The sequence below is a fragment of the Tyto alba genome, unplaced genomic scaffold (genome assembly GCF_018691265.1).
Source record: "Tyto alba isolate M040663 unplaced genomic scaffold, T.alba_DEE_v4.0 Super-Scaffold_23, whole genome shotgun sequence".
Taxonomy (NCBI): domain Eukaryota; kingdom Metazoa; phylum Chordata; class Aves; order Strigiformes; family Tytonidae; genus Tyto; species Tyto alba.
This window is the reverse complement of record NW_024881297.1, coordinates 7910475-7929850: the sequence shown is the minus strand read 5'-3', so window position 1 is coordinate 7929850 and position 19376 is coordinate 7910475. Positions and strand designations below refer to the sequence as shown.

Below are 19376 nucleotides of genomic sequence, written 5' to 3'. Positions count from 1 at the left end.
AGACCAACTTAGAAAGCACGACAGCCATGCCACAGCCATAGTTCCTAGACTAGAGGCATATGCAAAATGCCAAAATTCCTGGCAAAAGCCACCCTCCTAAATTCTGAGTGTCAAGCGTGTCTAAAGCACGTGCTGCTTCTACAGTGCCCCACCAGACCAGCGTTAGGTGCAATTTAATAGGCTCATTCTCTTTCTATCCGACCACAGACCAAGCTGGGCAATCAGTCTCTGACTGCAAGCAGGTATGACTGGTACCAAACAAGGTGTGCGCTGCCTCCCTTGGGCATAGTCTCCAAAAGCCACTCTTTTAGTCATCTTTGAAAGCGAGACTCAGGGGTTAAGCATATGCTTCTGAAAAAGTTGTCATGCTGCTGGCATCCTAAATGGCATAGCAGTTGAACACTATAAATAGCAGTTTCAAAACTGTCATTCTTAATTAAGCACTACCTAAAACACAGACAGCATTTTTAAGTACAGGAAGAAGTTCTCTTGTCATCTTGTCATCTGCTCTGAGCAAATTTTATAGCACTATCATTTAAGATTAATTTCTATCATCAGCACTAGTCTTAATTTATTTCTTGTACCTTTTCCCTGGTTTTGAAGTGCTCAAGTCATCTTTTCAATATAACAGCCTCTATGTACCCCACCTAGATATCCTTAGTCCTTCAACTTCTGCAGAACAAACCACTAAATCTAGGGTTGAGATATGCTAGATAGTAATAATGGCAAAGGAGTAAAGAGAAAAAACTATAAAATATTATGTAAGTATGCTTATCTTGACAACCGTGCAAGCATGTATGCATAAGTATTAACCATGTAACTACATAATCACGGTCATACACAGTAGTCAGATTTTTCAGCATGGATTCAGTATATATGGGATAGAGGCTTGGTAGAATAAAACACCAGAATTTGCTTCATACATAAGACATGACATGAGTGCTTTGTGTTCTGGACTTCAGAAAAGAAGCAGATGGAAAGCAATGGGATTAGACCCATTCAGATTGCTAGCAAAAAGCAGCACTGCATTACAAGCACCATTATTGCCCACAGCAACAGTACTAAGGACAAATTCAGTGCATGAAGCTTTTAGCTAGATGTTCCAGTACCATAAACAGCATATCAGTGTCATCAGACTTTTGTATAGCTTATTCTTATCCTGAAGTGGACTATTAGTGAAAAAATATCTGTGCATATGCCAAAGGGGTGGGTACGGGTGGATGTGTCAGGGCAGTGGTGGGGAGCAAGCTGAAGTCAGGGACTCCTCTAATTGAGCCTTCAAGAAGTCTCCAGTACTTCTCAAGGCAAGTGATTGGAAACACAGTCAGATATTTAAAGAATATAAATTGTTCTAACTTCCTAGATTAGTAAGAGAAAAGTATCAACTCAAACAAAAACTGGGATGGCAAAAAGTCTTCCTTCATCATCAGGAACAGTGCAGTGCTGTCATCACAAGCCACAGATATGAAGTGGTTGAGGCCTTTGCAGTGTGCAGAAGCAGAGGGCTGCTCATCCAAAGATAAACACCTCAACTGTGCCAGCATTTAGCCTCACTAACCCAGCTGAAAAATGAACAGGCTTTCTAGGATCTCTTAGAAAGGCACTATATTGCACTACACTTGCCTTGCATAAGATCTGGTAGAAAGCATCAGAAAAATAAATTGAAGGTTAACCAAAAGTAACAAGATATAGCAGTTGTTGATCAGAACTGGCTCCTTATGCGTAGCTGATAGGACACTGCTTCCCTTTCAGAGTAATTTCAGTAAATTCAAGACAGAATCACCTTGTATAGAAGTTACCCACAGAACAGGAAAAACACAGATATAATGAAAAAAACAAGACATGTGTAGTCACAGCATGTGAGATAATTTCCAGCATACTCTTCTCAACAGAAGAAAAGTTAACTAAGCAGCCCCTAAGTCCACTTATTTTAGCAAGAAAGATCCTCAGCCCTTCAAAGAGAAGCAGACACTACAAAGTAACATTATCAGGAAAACTCCAGACTACATTATGGAAAGAACCTGAAAGGCTACTTATTAGAAGATAAAAAGCTCCCCTTAACTACCATCAGTAGCTTACCCAAAATGCCAGACGCACTTAAACAAATAACACTAACTGGTGTGTATTTAAGACAAACATAAAATTAGTTCTGCTCAGGCAATAAAGGTAAACTGCAATAAAAATGTACAATAAAAGCAGTCTGCAGATCAATGGAATTTTAAGAAGAATAAAGGCAGGCATTGTCAGAGGCCAAATACAAACAACTGATGTGGCTTTCTGCAATGGTTAAACATTATGATGATGAATTTTTATCAATTTGGTCTTCCAAAGTGGTTTGAAGATGAGATAATGATAGTCTCTCCACAGATCTGTTAGAGAAATGCCTGAAGAAGTTAAAAGCATTTTCACTGGTGAAACAGTTTGAGTAAATCAGTGAAAGTAAGAGGAAGAGAAAGAAAGGGGAGAAAAAAAAAAAAAAAACAACACAAAAAAATCCAACCAAACAAGCGAAAACCCCACAAAACCAAGCCATCACAATGTTCAGAGGGTATAAACAGTAACTGACAATGTTGTATCTGGAGGTAGGAGGGATTAACTGAGCAGTCTAGTGGTATGATAAAAATAAATTTAGCATTAAATAGTAAATACTGAGACACATACAGAGAATGGTGCAAATATGGAATGAAACATTGACTGAAATCAGTGAAGGATGACACAACTAAATTTTATTTTAAAAGTGCATAAAACAGTGATGTACACAGACTAGCACACATGAAATAATAAAAAAAAAAATGTATTTTTGAAATTGACCTTTAAAGGAGGTTAAAATATTTCAGCCCTGTGATAAACTGTTTTGCTTTCTCATTCTCCAATTTTCTACCCTTCTACACAGGTTTCATGGGGTTTTCCCACAACCACTTATTCATACTCTGTTTGAGGAAGGACCTTCCAGGTTGCAGGATTTTCCATCACTAAGGAAATCATTTTGAACCTCTACGTGATACCAAGTGTTTATATATCCTAATACATTAATAATGGGAGCTGTCAGCATGTCATTTGGTGTGCTTGAGATGCAGACAACATAAGACTGAGTTAGAAACCAACTTTAGTAAACATGTAATGACCACTATGAGGTACCAAATCACTGGTGTTCACACCCTCAACTGCTGAAATGAGCAGCTGTTAAGAGTGAAAGAGAAAGGTGTACTCTTTATTTGCCCTGTTCCTTGCTTTCTGTTTGCTAGTGTCTGCAGCCAGGAACCCACTGCTCACTTATGTGGGTTCACAGTTTCATCCAGGGAGGACAGCTTCATGTGCTTACCTTTAACATCGCAATGTGAAACTATTCAGTAGTTGGGATTTCTCAGGTACAAGGTACAGGCACTCACTGAAATAATAAACCAAAAGGTCCCAGGCTATTCAGCCCATGGCACCCGTGGCATGGAAAGAGAAGCTCTCCTGCCCACCTTCACAGCAGCCACCTCCACGGAGGACTTCGGGGACCACGCTGCACCGTGCATCAGCCCGGCTAGACACCTTGAAGCAGCACACAAGTCCTGCCGTCCGTACCCGAGGGATCACCTGAACTAACCTACCCTGCTGGATGCTTATCTTTGAAATGAGTCTAAACGACGATGATGCTGTGCTAAACACTCTAGGACGTGCTGTGGAAATATCTGCAAAATCACAGAGGAAACGACTGCATCCAGGGTATGTCTTTTGCAAAATACATGAAATAGTGTTGCTTCCCCTCCAGCATCAGTAGTCAAAGTAGCCATTAGTAGCCACATTTATTCCACCAAGATTCTAGCTGTCCCCGTCCCTTTTTTCAGAAGTCTACCTTTTCCAGCTCCAAGCCACATGTACTTGCTCCCAAAAGAAAGGTTCATTTTGGAATTGAGACTTCGCTACAAATAGAGGTTTGAACGTATATTTTAGCATAGTAGTACTATAACTTTTTGATCAATTCAGACACAAAATTGGATTAATTTGTGGCAAATTTGGCAGCTAAAAATCTCAGATATATAGAGTCATCTCAGCCATCACCACGCCATCTTCTAAAACAGACTAGATACTGCAGGGCAAGGGAAACACACACCAATCCTCATAGATACAATTATTGCTGTCACCTGCAAATTATCAGTGCTGTACAGCAAAAACTTAAATGTACAAGATAATTTAACTCAATTCTAGCAGTTTTGTTTTTCTTACTCCAAGGTAACATCCGTACTTGAGAAGTAAGTTGAAACTGTAGTTGAACATGTAACTACAATGGCAATGTTCAGAGACTACTTAAGATAGGGTGCTGGCACAGTTACTACTGAATCACAAAATGCTGTTCTGAGAAAACTACTACAGTCTGCCAAGAATAACTGAGATATGCCTCCACAATAGCAGGCATTACTCACATAGCTATTAGTGTAAATATTCAAAGGCCTCACGAAAAAAATTGCCCTGTGCTTCATTATGAGATGGGGGGCAGGGGGTGGGGGAAAAAAACAAAAAAAAACCCAGCACACTGACAGGTAAGTTTTAACGATACCACATTCCCAACTGTAAAATATTGCAAATGCATTTACCTCTTTTATAGATAGAAAGCAACTTCTTATAAGATTTCTTCCCTTTTGTTAAGTATCTGAAGTTGACTTTTGATAACGTTTGTATGGAAAGCTTGTCTTTAAAACAAGCTCAGCAATTTTCTTGACTTAAACAGAGCACTTCACACCATCAGGAATTTGCACTTGGGTATTATGAGACACATTTCCTGCATATAGCTGTTACTGAAGTTTTTTTCACTTTTAAAACCATGCTATGGGATATAATTACCTGTTAATAGCTACTAAGATACAGTGTATCTTTTTGTTTGGTTCACAAAAAAGAATGGAAGTTTTAAAAAAAAAAAAATGTAAAAACCACCACACTCCATAGACACAATATTATGTCTTTAACGTAAAGCATATTCTAAAAATCCAAAAATTTCTATTATTTTTTTCAGTATCATAGGAAACGTGTATCCAGCTCTAAGCAGTTTAACACAGAAATCTGCAAACTATGAATTTTAACAGCTTGTTAACTGGTCATTTCTGGAGAGCAAAGTGCAACTCTCTGGTCCCGCCAAGAGTCACAATGCAACTGCAAAACATGGTTCAGTCGGGCCTTACATGAGGTCTGAAAAGAGTTTACTAACCAAAGTAATAGCAATCTTGCTAACAGAGGAAAAATGACTGCTTTCCATTTTAATAAAAATGTTGATACTCATTACATCAAAGCTTAGAAGAGTACCAAACTGTCTTTTAATTCATTGTGGTTAAGCTTCCAAGTGGCGTAGAAAACAAGAAAACCCCCCAAAAAAATTCTAGTTCTGATTCGTGAAGTTTCAAGAATGACAACTGCATTATCTTGGAGCAACGAGCAGAGATATGGCTTCAGTAATAAACACACAAAAATGGCCATTCTTAGCAGAATCCAACTGACTAGCAGGCGTAACAGATGTTCCCCAGAAAAAAAGGTCAAATGAACACCACCATTCTGCCAGCACGGCTGTTGGACATTTATTTCCCCTAAATAACCAAAAGAAAATACATTTTGTGCCTGTTTACCCATAGAGAACGGGTTTTGTCTATGATATCTGTTTAGCCATCTGGAATGTTTCACTGTTAGTCACTCTACTTAAAATGGAAAGAAATTGTAATTGGCACAGTTTGTGACTCCTGACTTCATGCGTAATAATTTGCACAGCCTTTTCCAGCCCGCTATTTCCTTACTTATCACCAAATCCAAACTGAGAAGCCAGCAGAGATCTTAAAATTATCTAGTAGCCAAAAACTTGATACTTCTCAGAAGCGCTCCTCTTCAGAGGAGGAAATCAAAGAGGAAAGCCAATGAAACACGCTTTCTTAGTTCATTGTTCTCAGTTCTGCAACTCCCAGTATGTGGTCAGGTTCTGACACATTCAGGGTTCAACAGAACCAAATCTCACCCTGACATTTAATAAAAAGAGCAAAAGAGGGATCCTCTGACATTTTTCTAGGTCTAGCAGTGTTGGTCCTAATATGGGACTCGCTGTACTTTCACACCTTATGAGTTTCCAGGCCAACAGCTAATTTAAAATGCATGTTTTTGGAATGTTAGCATATCCAAGGGACAAAACACACCACCAACACACACCTCAGGCAAGACACAGAAGCTGTCCACATGCATGTTCTTGGTCTCCTACTAGCAAGTGATGAAACTTAGCTCACTCCTCTCTCTTTGATGTGTTGCCAATTTGTGGAGTTCAGCTTTCTCTGTAACCCAGGAGGAAATCCTCCTCCTCCTCTCTCTCTCAGCCCAAAGAAATGGAAGACAATGCATTTTTGTTGCAAAGACTTAGACTTCTGAGCCTGCACAGTCGCTGTGGATGACAACTCATATATCCTGACTGATCTGAATTCATGATGCACATCTCACAAAGCCCAAATTTGTGCCCCATGCAATACCTGTGGACTTATTCGATGCTCTCCGTCGAATTTCAGTCACCATCAATCGTGACACTTGAGTAGTAAACTGCAGAAGGTCAGAAAATTTTTCTGTCATTGTACTTGGAGGAGCATTTCCAAACACCTAAAACAAGAGAAAAATGGATGCATCAAAAAGTCTTTCTTTTTACAAGGATCACTACAAACTACCACCTTCCTTTGCAGAGAAAGAATATTACTATGGAGACTACAAGTTTTTGTTTTCCTGCTGCAGTATTTATCACTGTACTGGTTTTCACAGTGCATTCTCTAAAATACATTCACAGTTGAAATTAAGTCATCCTTCAGGGAGGTAAGATGTGACAAATGAAGAGGAAAAAGGGAATCAGAAGTTCTCTTGCAAGATGAAAACCCCACAAAGTCCCAAAAGACTAAGATTGCACATAATGGGGTAAAGACTAGATACTAGAGCAAATGCTCCAACGAGAGTTCTCTTTTGAAAAGCAGCTCCTTTACTATGTGCTGGATCTCAACATCCCACAGGGGTGAACTGCAGGTGCAGAACAATGCGTGTAAAATCTTCTAAAAGGGACTAAGAAGTAGAACTGTCTTGTTAAGACTTCCGTGATAAACTGACAACACCAGGCAGCCTCCCATATTGCTGGCATCCCAAGGCCTTACTCTCCTCCCCTGAGGTCCTCCTGAATGTAACAGCAGTAGTTTACTGGGGACTTTTTCTCATAAATTGTCACTTAATTCTAGTAACTTATTCTTCATGATTCAGCATTGATTTGGTTATTAGATCATTTACCGAATCACATTTAACAGGGAGAAATGCATTAACTCTGCAGTATTACACTAAGCTATGGAACATGACATTATCTCAAAATGGATTAACTAGTCGTTGAGCTATTTTACTTTTCCATTCAAGGCTGCACACAGAAAGGAGTCTCCATCCACACTTCTGCTGTAAACCTTGCACTGAAACAGTCACAGTAAACCCACAATATTCATTATCAAACAAAGCATGCAATCCAAATTCTGGTATCATCACTTGTGTCAGTGCTGAATAAACACAATAACCTGCTAAACACCTGAACAGTCTCAATACCTCTCTGCTTATTTACCTTTTTCTCCCTCGCAGCTATTTATGTAGCCTCCAGGAGTTTCAGCGATGAGCCAGGAAGCATAAAAAACTACAGTACTTTTCTAAAAGAACTTTAGTTCAACATGTTGTATTTGCCTCTCACAAAGAGGACACGATCTACAGCAGTACAATTGATTTGGACTCAACAGCTGCTTCACCCTTGTCTCCTTTCCCTGGATGACCCAGTTATACTATTCCAGCTGAGCTGCTGACATACTTGACCGAGGTCACTCTGAAATCTAGGGATGTCCAGTGAAATCCTCAATATTACAGTCAACAAGGATGCAATATAACTGTGGTACCAACTTACCTTGGAACCCCAAAGTTACTGAAGAAAACTTAAAAGGCTGAAGACAGAAGAACCTTTGTCTAAGTTGGACTTCTTACTCCTCCCCCTTAGTATCAGTTGCTCTGGCACATTACAAACAGCCAAAAGACATTTTTCCTGCCTACTCGCATTGCAAAGTCATGATGAAACGTAGCCAGAAATACCAACATTGAAATAAAACACTCAAGTTTCCTTACAATTAATGTATTTTTCACTGAAAACTTAAGCATTTCTCATACAGAAAATTTCAAGTACCATTATCATTAAAGAAAGCAAACAGGAGCCCAGACATTACAGGCAGACGACTGTTTTCAACAAACTAAGATAACATCCCTCATTTGGATTAGAGTACAAAACATTCCTAGTACAGACAATTCAAATTTCTCTAAATCTTTTACAAGACCTCCCCTTTTGCAGTTGTCTGCACCAGCTCCCCAATTCATCTGAGAGCCTCTAATTTCCAAGAGGCTATAAGAAGGGAAGAGGGCCTCGAGGCTTGTGTGTTCACTGGTATAACCAAAGCAAGATTATCTAGACTACAATGCACAGTGGCAGAGCATCTTGCCATCATTGCACATTTTAAAGCTCTTTTGCTCAGAGCAAGGAAAGAGGGAAAAAACAATAGCCCTGTTACCTGTCCTGAGCTTGCCTAAAGCTTTCAGTAGATCCCAGGAAACACAGAAAGCTCAAAGTTACAGTAAAAGATTGACTGAAGTGAACCGGTTTTCAGTTAGTTGCTACATGACCAAGTTTGCACTGTGTAGAACAAACATCTGCATTGGATATTGATATACTCTTTGACTAACGGTGGCAGTAAAAACCAGGAACAGGATACGAAACATTTACCAGTAATCATCTTTTTAATAAGGAAAAGCAAGGCTCTTGCAAGAAAATGTAAGCAATGTACCACCTATTCTTCATCATTCCATCTACTTTTTTCACATACCGCAAAAGCGTTACTACCGTGGTGGTAGAGCAATGCTTCCACAAACACACTGAAATCTGAAACAAGCCTTTTGAGTACTCTTCCAATACTACTTATGACCCGATTTAGCTTTTCATTACTATGTGATTCATCGTTTCTTAAGTCTCTCTGAACAATGAGGAAGCTGAAATGGTCTGTAAACCCGTTTGTTACCAGAACTAGCAAGATGTTTGAGACATGCTGTATCCATAAATCAAAGTTAAGAATGCTTTAGCTCTTCTGGATTTACTGATTAATAATTCTCAAAATATCAGGAAAAAAAATGGAACTGCATTTCACACAAAACTTCGGATATCTCTGAAGAGAGGAAAAAACAGAATAAACAAACCAACAAAAAAAGCTGAAAACACAAAAAAACAAACCCAAACCTCATACACAATTAAGCACGAAAGTCTTGAAAGCGCTCCTGGCTCACTGGTTATTTAACTGGCTGCCTGTTGCTGGCCACTTGGATGCCTATGGGTAGCAGATTTACCTTCCTCACTCTAGATCTCTGCATTCAGTAAAAATCATGCTTCTTGAGAACTTTTTCCTGGATTTCTTACACACACACACACACTCCCAGCTTCCAGCCAAACACATGCAGCTCCCACTTCCAACAGCTCAGAACTCTGTACAAGAGACATTCCAAAGTACACATCAAGTCATGGTACAGAAGTCTTGATCTGAGCTCCACAATTTATCTGAGGTTTCTACCTCCTAAACACAGACATCCCAATCTTACAACCAATAATACTTCTACAGTACACCATCACAGACTTTGCTTGAGGCTGTAACACAAAAAGTACTCAACCTCACTTAAACCTGCTCAACAGAATACAGATAACTATGCAAAGTAACTGAGGGATTCAGAGTCTGAATTTGAATCAAGTTATTAACTCACAACTTAAAACATTTGCAGCTAAGGACTATATTTAAGAACCAATAAAAATTTTAAAAAGGAAATTCTACCAATGTTTTAGTGTTTCCTGTCAGTAAAAGCAGGTCTCAAAGGGGAGTCAGCTCAGAATTTAGAATGAACCAAGATTTACTATACCTCCCACTGAAAATCTCATATAAGACTCTTTGGAAAATGAAATATTTCTCGTGTTCTATTTTTTATTCCAATCAATTTCAGAGTTTGTCTTACTCTGACTTGCAGAGTTACTAAGATTGCAGGATTGTTCCAAAATAAGCTGTACCACAGACAGTTGACACTCCTGAAGACACAAAACTAGATAAGCCAAGGAAGCCACAGCAGATTTGCCTCATGTAAGCCTTAAAATAAGAGGGTGGCATTAACCAGGAACCTAAACTGTAAACTGTGGAAAGTAGAAATAAATAGATGACATCACAACTGCTCAGCCTCTTGAACACAGGAAGACAAGAACACATTTATATGAAATGCAGGGAAAAAAAAAAAATCCCTCTGTAGCAGGGACAGATGAGACCTGATTGAACAAGGTGAAACCAGTTTTGTTTGTGCTACACCAACAGTTCACTGATGTCTGATAATTGTTATCAAGGACTGCAAGAAAGGAAGTGAAAGAGCACAAACAATACATGCTTCCTTCAATGGGCCAGAGTACGATTCAGATTCTACAGAGGTTGGAAAGTGAAGTGACAACAGCCAGCAGCAGCCTGTATTTGGGGCAAGAAGGGCAACTCCGAGAAGGTCACAGATTAAAAACTACCAGAGTTTGAAGCTACTGATGTTAAAAACAAACAAGAAAACAAGAGGGAAGGGGCACAACCTCAGGCAGGATCCAAAAGCAAAACATTTGGCAAGCACAGAAGAATACATGTCTTCAGGATCAAGTTCACCTCAGTAAAGAAGGGAACAAAAGAATCTTGGATTTAAAGCAGGGAAAAGAGTCCATCTACAAAATCAGATGGATTCTATAAAGAATAGAAAAGAGACACAGGGAACATGTGGGGAAGGAAAAACCTATGATAAACAAGGGAAAAACTGCAATCTAGGAGAAAAGACTGGTCAAGATGTATTCATACAGATGGAAATCACAGAAACCATTAAACTTTTCAAGAAATCTAAATGGTACCAGAGACTAGTTTGGCAAGAGCTGATTTTGATAGAGTAAAAAGAAAACTTGGGGCTACTGATTCATTTTTCAGAATGCTTCAACACATGAGCTGAATGAAGGACAGTGAGAGAAAACAAATGGTGCAGAGACATGAGGCAACTACAACTAGGCTTCACCACAGTCAAGCAGAGGGACTGAGAATTAGGACGAAGTCAGCAAGCGGTGTAAAGGAGAAAAAAAAAAAAAAAAGTATAATAAGAAACACAGGGGGAAAAAGAGAAAAGGGAGAAATAACAAAAAAATTAAAACTTAACTGTTTTTTTTAATCTCTGAAGTCTCATCAAAGTATTCCTTAGACTGCTGTATGGAAATAGGACATTCATTACTGCACTAGTTTTTCTTAAACCCAGTTATATCACCAACTGCGATTTCCATAGATAAAATGATACTGCAAATAACTACCACAAGGGCCAGGAAAAAATTTCTTCTCTGCCCACAGATTACAACTAAATCCTGAAGCAGCTATAGTGGGTACGTTCCCTTTCTCAGAGGCATCAGCTACCTGTAACCAGCAGAGGGAGATTTTTAAGCATAACTGTATCAAAATAATCTTCATAGGCACAAACCAAGATTAAGATTCCATTGTACTAATTTGTAAAAACAAATTAAGAAAGTCCATAACTAAAGGGCATACAATCCAAGCAGATAAATTAAAAAGGAAGCAGATGAACTGAGCTTTCTTCTTCCAAACACACACAACAGGTTACCAGTAGAACTAGAAGTAAGACACAGGGCAACAGAATGACGTTTAGGGGATCTATCCACTAAAGCATGATACCTAGTAGACTGAAAATCCTACTGTCTTGACTAGGATTCATTTTTCCATACAGCATATAAGCAGTTCAATATCTAACACCATCATAAACCATACCTTCAACAAAACATCAATCTAAAAAAAGATAAAGCAGAGGTGATTTCCCCATAAACTTTTTTGCATTTCAGTTCTTGGACTATTCCAGTTCTCCATAGTAGCGTATACAAGCACAAATCCATCACTCAAGAGGAGCTTCAGGACTGAGGATTCAGGTCAGAACAGGGAGGAAGAAAAAAAAAAAGGAAACCTAGATCTTTACCTACTGCTCTTTCAAGACCCTAAAACTACCTTCAAAGTTATTCATAATGAAGTGGCAGAATAACTGAGTGACACAACATCAGGAGGATTTAGCACCTTTTAATTCCAGTGACAATCACCACAGTCCTGCCTCCCAACAAAATCTCAGCACCTGAACACAAGGGAGTAGTGAAATATGAATGGCACTGTACAAGTGGCTATTAAATCTCCCCTACAGATTGCTTGTTCAAAATCCCTCTTGTCCAAGAAGAGGGATTCAGACTCAGTACACAAGAAAAGGCTTACAAAAGGGTGATGAGAATATAGAGAATTTGTCACAAGAGGAGATTAAAATTGTTCAGCTCATGTAGCCTAGCAAAACCAACTCTGTCAGGAGATATTATGATTTTTATCTCTAAATATGTATAAGTACAATAAATGTGAAGGGAGAAGAGTTATTCAGACTCAAGGACGCTGCTGTCACATAAACAACTGGTTATTAACTTGCTATAAATAAGTTTAGGTTGGAAATGAGATCGGTCTGTAATAATTGCTAGCTCTGTGGAAAAGCTCTGTGACAGTCTACATGCAACTATGGATTGCACTTCAGAAAAAGTGGTAATAGAAGGAAATCTCCAATGGTATGTTTATCCACTAACACAACACTGTGCAAGAAGGGGAAAACCGAAGGGATGCCAACAGAAGAAAAAACTCTGTTGTGCTAGAACCAAAGGTCTTGGGAATACAGAATATGAGCAGTCAATTCAAATAAAGAAAACGCCTCTTGCAGATTCTCTAGCTTACCCTGTTAAACACTGGCAACATCATGTAAAGTTTTTCTTCTTGTTCTTTCTGGGTCATGTGCCGTGGAGGATGACAGAGCTCTGTGAAGAGGCGACGCAAATGCATCAAGCCCAGCGCGTTATCCTGGGGGCTACACTCCTCCTGCCGTGGCCGGCCCATGATCCTCTTCACCATATTCATCTTGACTGACTTCTGGAAGCTCCCCTGTATCCTGTTGAGAAAGGAAAACAAACTTACTGAGTACAACAGATTGAGGCATTATTCCACCAAAGCCTTTAAATATATAGCACCCTCTCTCACTGTAAGTACCACACTGCAGTTAAAAGCATCAGCTAATTTCATATGCTTATTTCATTGATTAGTACGTGCCCTGAGGAATTAAAGCCAACAAACCGAACCAGGAAAACATCCAATACTCTTCAGCACAACACACAACTGACCAGACTTTGAATACCACAAAACACATCAGTACTTTCTATTAGGTGATTTATAGGATTCTTTGGTGCACATCCCACAGCATTTACAGCAGTTATCATCTACCTCTTGCAAAGTATTCTCAAAATAATTCTAGAGTAAAATCAGTACCAGTTATGTACTTCAAAATCTAAGAAAACAGGACTTTCAAACTCTCTCAGACATTGGCTTTATCACACAGAGGCATGCTCTGATTTTTTTATGATACTTTCCTATGGCAAATAGACAAGGCTATCCAACACAGCTATTGTTCATCTCACACCTCAGATGTTGGGTCAGCAGAACACCACCTCAGTCTTCTCCCTCCTGAAGCACAAGAAACTTGTTTTAGAATCGCAGAATCGTTTGGGTTGGAAGGGACCATTTAAAGATCATCTTTTCCAGCAGATGTCAGGGTCACTAAAGTCCCCTAGCGGAATCAAGGGGTGCAAGCATGATGCTTCTTGTAGTTGAAGAACAATTCATCAGTGTCTTCCCTTGATATGCAGTCTGTAGTAAAACACCAACCACCAGGTTTCCTTTGTTGGCTTGGTCTCTGATTTTCACCCATAAGCTCTCGACTTGTGCATTGCTATTTCAAAAAAAGCACTGTACAATCAATCGATTTTTTAACATAGGGGGCAACACCCCCATCTTTCCTTCCTTGCCTGTCCCTCCTGAACAGTTGTTAGTCATCAGCTGCAGTGCTCCAATCACGTAATTCATCCCACCAAGTTTCAGTGATAGTGGTCAGATGACAGCTTTCCAACTCCTCCTGCTTGTTATTCATGCCGCTCAAACTGATATAGAAGCATTTCAGTTTGACTGTCAACTCTCTCACCTTTTTGGATGGTTGGGGCACATTCATCACTGCTCTGGGAGGTGCATTCACTCACCCTGCTGCTTGTAAGTATACAAGTGTCCCAGCTTGGGACCACATCCCCCAAGAGCATTAGTTTAAAGTGTGAGTCACTAAATCAGGCAATCTGCCAACAAAGATTCTCCTTCTTCTAGGTATATGGATGCCATCTCTCCCTGTAATCACCAAAGAATGTCCTGTGATCACAGAAACTAAAGCCCTGGTGTTTTGGGGTTGTGTGTGGTGGGGTTTTGGTAGCAGGAGAAGGGGCTACAATGCTGGATCCTGTGAGAAGCTTCTCAAAGCTCCCCTGGCTCCAAGTCGGAACCACCTCTAGCCAGGGCTGAACCAATTAGTGACTGTGACTGCACCTCTGTGATAATGTATTTAAGAAGGGGAACTTGAGAGAAGGAAGAGTCGTGAGGGAAATACCTATGCAAACACTGAGGTCAGCTGAAGAAAGATAGAGCAGGGGGAGGTGCACTGGAGCAGATACTCCCCTACAGCCTGTGATGAGAGGACAGGCCGTTCCCCTGCCACCTATGGAGGTCACTGGTGGAGCAGATGCCCACCTGCAGCCCACGGAGGACCCCACACCAGAGCAGGTGCCTGAACTGAAAGAAGGCCAGGACTCTGAAGGCAGCCCACGCTAGAGTAGTGTGTTGCTGGGAGGACCGCAGCCAGAGGAAAGGACCCACGCTGGAGCAATTCGTGAAGAGCTACGGCTCTGTCAAAAGAAGTTCATGGAGGACTGTCTCCTGTGAGAGGGACCCCACATTGGAGCAGGGGAAGAGTGTTAGGAGTCCTCCCCCTTGAGGGGGAAGGAGTGGCAGAGACAACGTGTGATGCAACCCCCCTTCCCCTGCCCCCCTGTGCAATTGCAGGAGAGGAGGTAAAGAAATTGGGAGCAAAGCTGGGCCTGGGAAGAAAGGAGATGTGGGGGGAGGTGTTTTTAAGATGTGGTTGTATTTCTCACTGTCCTATTCTGATTGGTAATTTAAGTGGTGGCAGTGGTGATGTTTACATTAAATTGGTGTTCTTTTTTCCTTCCCCAGCCAAGTCTGACTTTTGGCCAAGACCATAATGGGCAAGTCATCCCTCCCTGTCCTCATCTCGACTCCCAAGCCTTTTGTTTTAAATTCTCCTCCCCAGCCCCAAGGGGAAAGGTGTGAGTGAGCAGCTATTGTAGTGCTCAGTCGCCCTCTGGGCTCAAACCATGACACCTGGTGAGGACACCAGTCACAAAGCCAGGTGTTGATCTGCACCATGTGTCAACCTCTGCCTACACCCCTATCTCTAACTGGCAAGATAAAGTAGAAGATCACTTGGGCCCCTTGTCCCCTTCACTCATGACCCCAGGGCTATGAAGTCCTGTCTGATCTGCTTTACCATATCATTGGTGCCCACATTTTAAAACATCTCACGGGTATGACATAGAGCCTGTATTTACCCTGCATTAGTCTTCAGAACAACACTGTGGCAAAAGGGACTATTCTCACAACAATGTACAGGTAAGATGAGGAATAAGGGGGAAATAAAGAAATTGTTTCAGCTACATACATGAAGTTAAGACCAACAATGAAATACACCACTGAATTGTGATGCCTGCCTCTCATCGCCTAAAGGCAGTTGGAAAAATGAAGGTCAGTAACAGCTATAAAAAATATCCAAGGGTGCTTCCTCCAGAAACCCACACCTTTGCCCAAAGTCTTCAGTTTGGGAACTCTTCTCTCACTGTAATAACATGTAAACTAACAGAATACTGCATCTGAGCTCAAAGAGCCAAAACTTCACTGCCTAAGCAGCATGAAATAAATCTGTATTTTCTTTTTCATAAAATAGAAAAATAATATTTTAAATTCCTTTTTATGATTCACAAAATGCTGAGAACTCTAAACCCAACACCTGAAACACATGTTGAATCCACCACTGCTGTAGACTTTTGCTAGCACAGCCAATTTTTCTTTTAAGTACTATTGCTTTATTGAGCCTAAGTGCACACCTTGAACAGGAATTTGAACTGGTTCAGCCACACAGTTGTAGTTCTAGATCTGACAATTTTCTTATAGTCAGAGAAGTCCAAACATATGTTACACACTAATATCCCAGTGTAACAAGAGCCTATTGGGACTGTTTCTCCAAGACTCAATCCATTTACCTCCCCTGGGGCAGTTTTAACCCAGAGGAATGACAAATGTAGAGAACAATTAAAGTAGTCCTCACTTTCTCATCACGGTCATGGTCTCTCCTGCCTATTCCCCACTACAATCATGTATTCAACCTCAACGTAACAGATGGGGCAGAGAAGAGGGAAGAATGGATGTAACATAGCAACTTGGTCTGGTAGAAGGTGTCCCGGCCCATAGCAGGGGGGTTGGAACTAGATGATCTTTAAGGTCCTTTCCACCCCAAACCATTCTATGATTCTCTGAACATAGTGTAACTAACATCCTAATCAATTTCATTTTAGGTTTTTTCAAGAAGTAACCAAGAGACATTACAAAACTGTTATTGTGCATGTGTGCACCTAATTTGGTCAGAAATCCAACCCTAAAAAAAAAAAAAAAAAAAAAAAAAAAGGAAGAAAAAAACACCCCAAAACCAAACACCATACCAGAACACCACAATGCCATGGAATTTCAGATTTCTGTTCCAAAGATGCCCCTGCAATGCTCAAGAAAATCTTCATAGAAGACACTGCTTCAAGAATACCCTTTACTATAAAGTATTAATTTCCTTAATGTTTTTCACAGATACGGAGTCCATGTTGCACCGTACAAAGTGAAAATAGGGGTAGTAACACTGACATTTACAGATTAAGATCTTTGCAATATATGCTGCTTTTCTTCGATGATGTTATCTGCCATCTAGATCTGCTTTTTCTGGCAGTATTTCCACTCATTCTCAGTCTTCAGAATCATGTAAAGTCTACCATCAACTCCACTGCAGATCAACTCAAATGTTTGTAATATATTAATTTCCAGCAGAGTAGATACTACTTGTGGAATTATTCCAGAGCTGAGTCCTACTGTGTTTCTGTCTCATCAGAAAAAAGGCTAGCCTGTGCTTCTTGCAATATCATCGAAAATACATTTTGCCAGTCCAAATACAGTGATATTTTTTCTGGTTACCACAGCACAGATTATCTACAGAAATATAAGGAAGATAGCAGTGGGCTCTGGGAACTCCAGCATTAGGCCCAAATCCTAAACATGTGAAAAGGATTATCCATGGCTTACAGCAGGCAAACACTTCCTCATTGTGAACCTTGATGCCAGAACTTAAATAACCTAAGAAAACACTGATATGTTTAAGGTCATATAAAGTAAATAAATATATATTAATTTTAAAAAAAATACAAACAAAACAAAACAAAAAAAACAACCCACACAAAAACCCAAAAACAAACAAACAACAAAAAAAAACCCAAACCAAACCAAACCCCAAACCTAAAATTTTCAGAGGCATGATACATTAGAAATACTACACCAGAACATTACACACATTCACTGAGCAAAAGGACAGTGGTAAGTTGTTGCTATGTCCTGTATAAATATTTTGACTGAGGTTTTCTTTGTTTAGGCTTAGGCCTACAAAAGAGAAAGCAGTACACTTAAACCTTTTACTACAAACAAAAAGTATCTAGAAGAAAGGACCTTCCTATTCTACTAAGAAAATGCATCTTCACAGTCTTCACAGACAGCTGTAACCACCTTGTGTTCAATTCAAAATTAAGGCCTGGCAATCTCCTTAATGACAAAAATGAAGGGATTCCAGGATTTTCAGTAACAGTCAAATCACCTGTTCACAACTGCTTGATTACAGCCCATGACAACCAAGCACCATGCACAGCAAAAGCCTATAGGAAAAGAACCTTAAAAGCAGCAAACTCAAAAGTTGGGGAACACCTGTCTTGTAATTGCTTGGAGAACGTGAATCTGGCCTGCCTCTAAACAAGCATTACAGTTCAGTCTTAAATTGCACACTTACTTCCTACAGTCCCCCAAGGGGCCACCTGCCCCTCTCATCAGACAGGCTGGACACAGCCCTCGCTTCGCAAGCAGCTGCTCAGTATTCTGTTACTTCATCCCTCCAAGCATGATGCTACACCTTGGTTACTGCAACCTGGACTGAAAGCTTGCTCTGCACACACAGTGATGCATTCCTCATGGCTTCTTCTGTACCACTCATCAGTACCAGATCAGAATGCCTCACAGCTATTAAATCAACTTATTTTCATAAATCTGCCCCACAGCACGGGTGTATTAACAGCCTCAATATACACACAACGAACGGGCACACACACTTTACACTAAAATTGGTGGTGTCTAATAATCTGGATATCTAGTTGAAGAAAGTCTGGAGAGTAGCTAATCCTGCATGGCGTCTTATGACACTTGAATCTTTCTGCTTGCTTGTGTTGTATCCCTTAGAGACCAGCTGACGTCCTTCTGCCTGTCAGGTTGTGATCTCGGAGCTAGACAACCATCACACAAAGGATGCAATTAGAAAGCAACTCCAAAAATCTCGTGAGTTTTGTGGAAGAGGAAAGGACAGAAGATGGTTCTCAGGAGAGGAGGCTCTTCCATGCCTTGAATCCCCTCTTCTGGCACATACAACCCGGTGCACCCACACATTCTTTACTACATGGCCCTGATGAGTTATTTCCCCAGCAGGTCCACGCAGGCACAGTCCACATAGGGAACCTTTGAGTTGGACCGTCCAGCTGTTGAGTCTTTGGCTTTAAGCTGAGTAAGAAGTTCAAGGTTATTCTGAAAGAGCAAACTAAGCAAGCAGAAACTCCGTAACGCAGCCTCACAGTGACAGGCACATGGTTTATCAGGAGGGTTGAAGCAGTTCAAGCCACTGCACCCATCTTCTGCTACTTGAGCCAAAAAGGTGAATTAATGGCAGCTACATATCATCATCTCCTGTATGGACCAAAACTAAAATATGACACTTGATGAGTAGATTTCAAACATGCACAAAGACAGCAACAATTAAAACGTTGCTCTTGTAAAACACATTGCTGTTTTCTCCTACCGGTAGAAGTAGAAAAGTCCCCATGTGAAGAGAAATGAAGCAAGCCATAAAGGCACAGAATGAGCATCCTTACTTAAACAACTCCTTCGTTTTCTTCCACTGTCTGTCAGATGGCTGCACATTTTTCCATGAACACAAGCAAGGCTAACTCATTTGAGCAGCTCTGA

At 40.4% G+C, this 19376-nt stretch overlaps 1 protein-coding gene across 7 annotated transcripts in view; it reads right to left on the bottom strand.

Moving 5' to 3' along the window:
* WDFY3 (WD repeat and FYVE domain containing 3) overlaps positions 1-19376 on the bottom strand; it is a 181458-nt gene that overhangs the window by 110277 nt on the left and 51805 nt on the right. For all 7 annotated transcript variants that reach the window (XM_042796404.1, XM_042796409.1, XM_042796408.1 and 4 more), the window contains 2 exons: positions 12855-13065; positions 6480-6603 (listed from right to left, as the gene is read on the bottom strand). In XM_042796404.1, the coding sequence (XP_042652338.1) occupies positions 6480-6603; positions 12855-13034 (304 nt within the window). In that variant the 5' untranslated portion in view covers positions 13035-13065. The remainder of the gene's footprint in view (positions 1-6479; positions 6604-12854; positions 13066-19376) is intronic.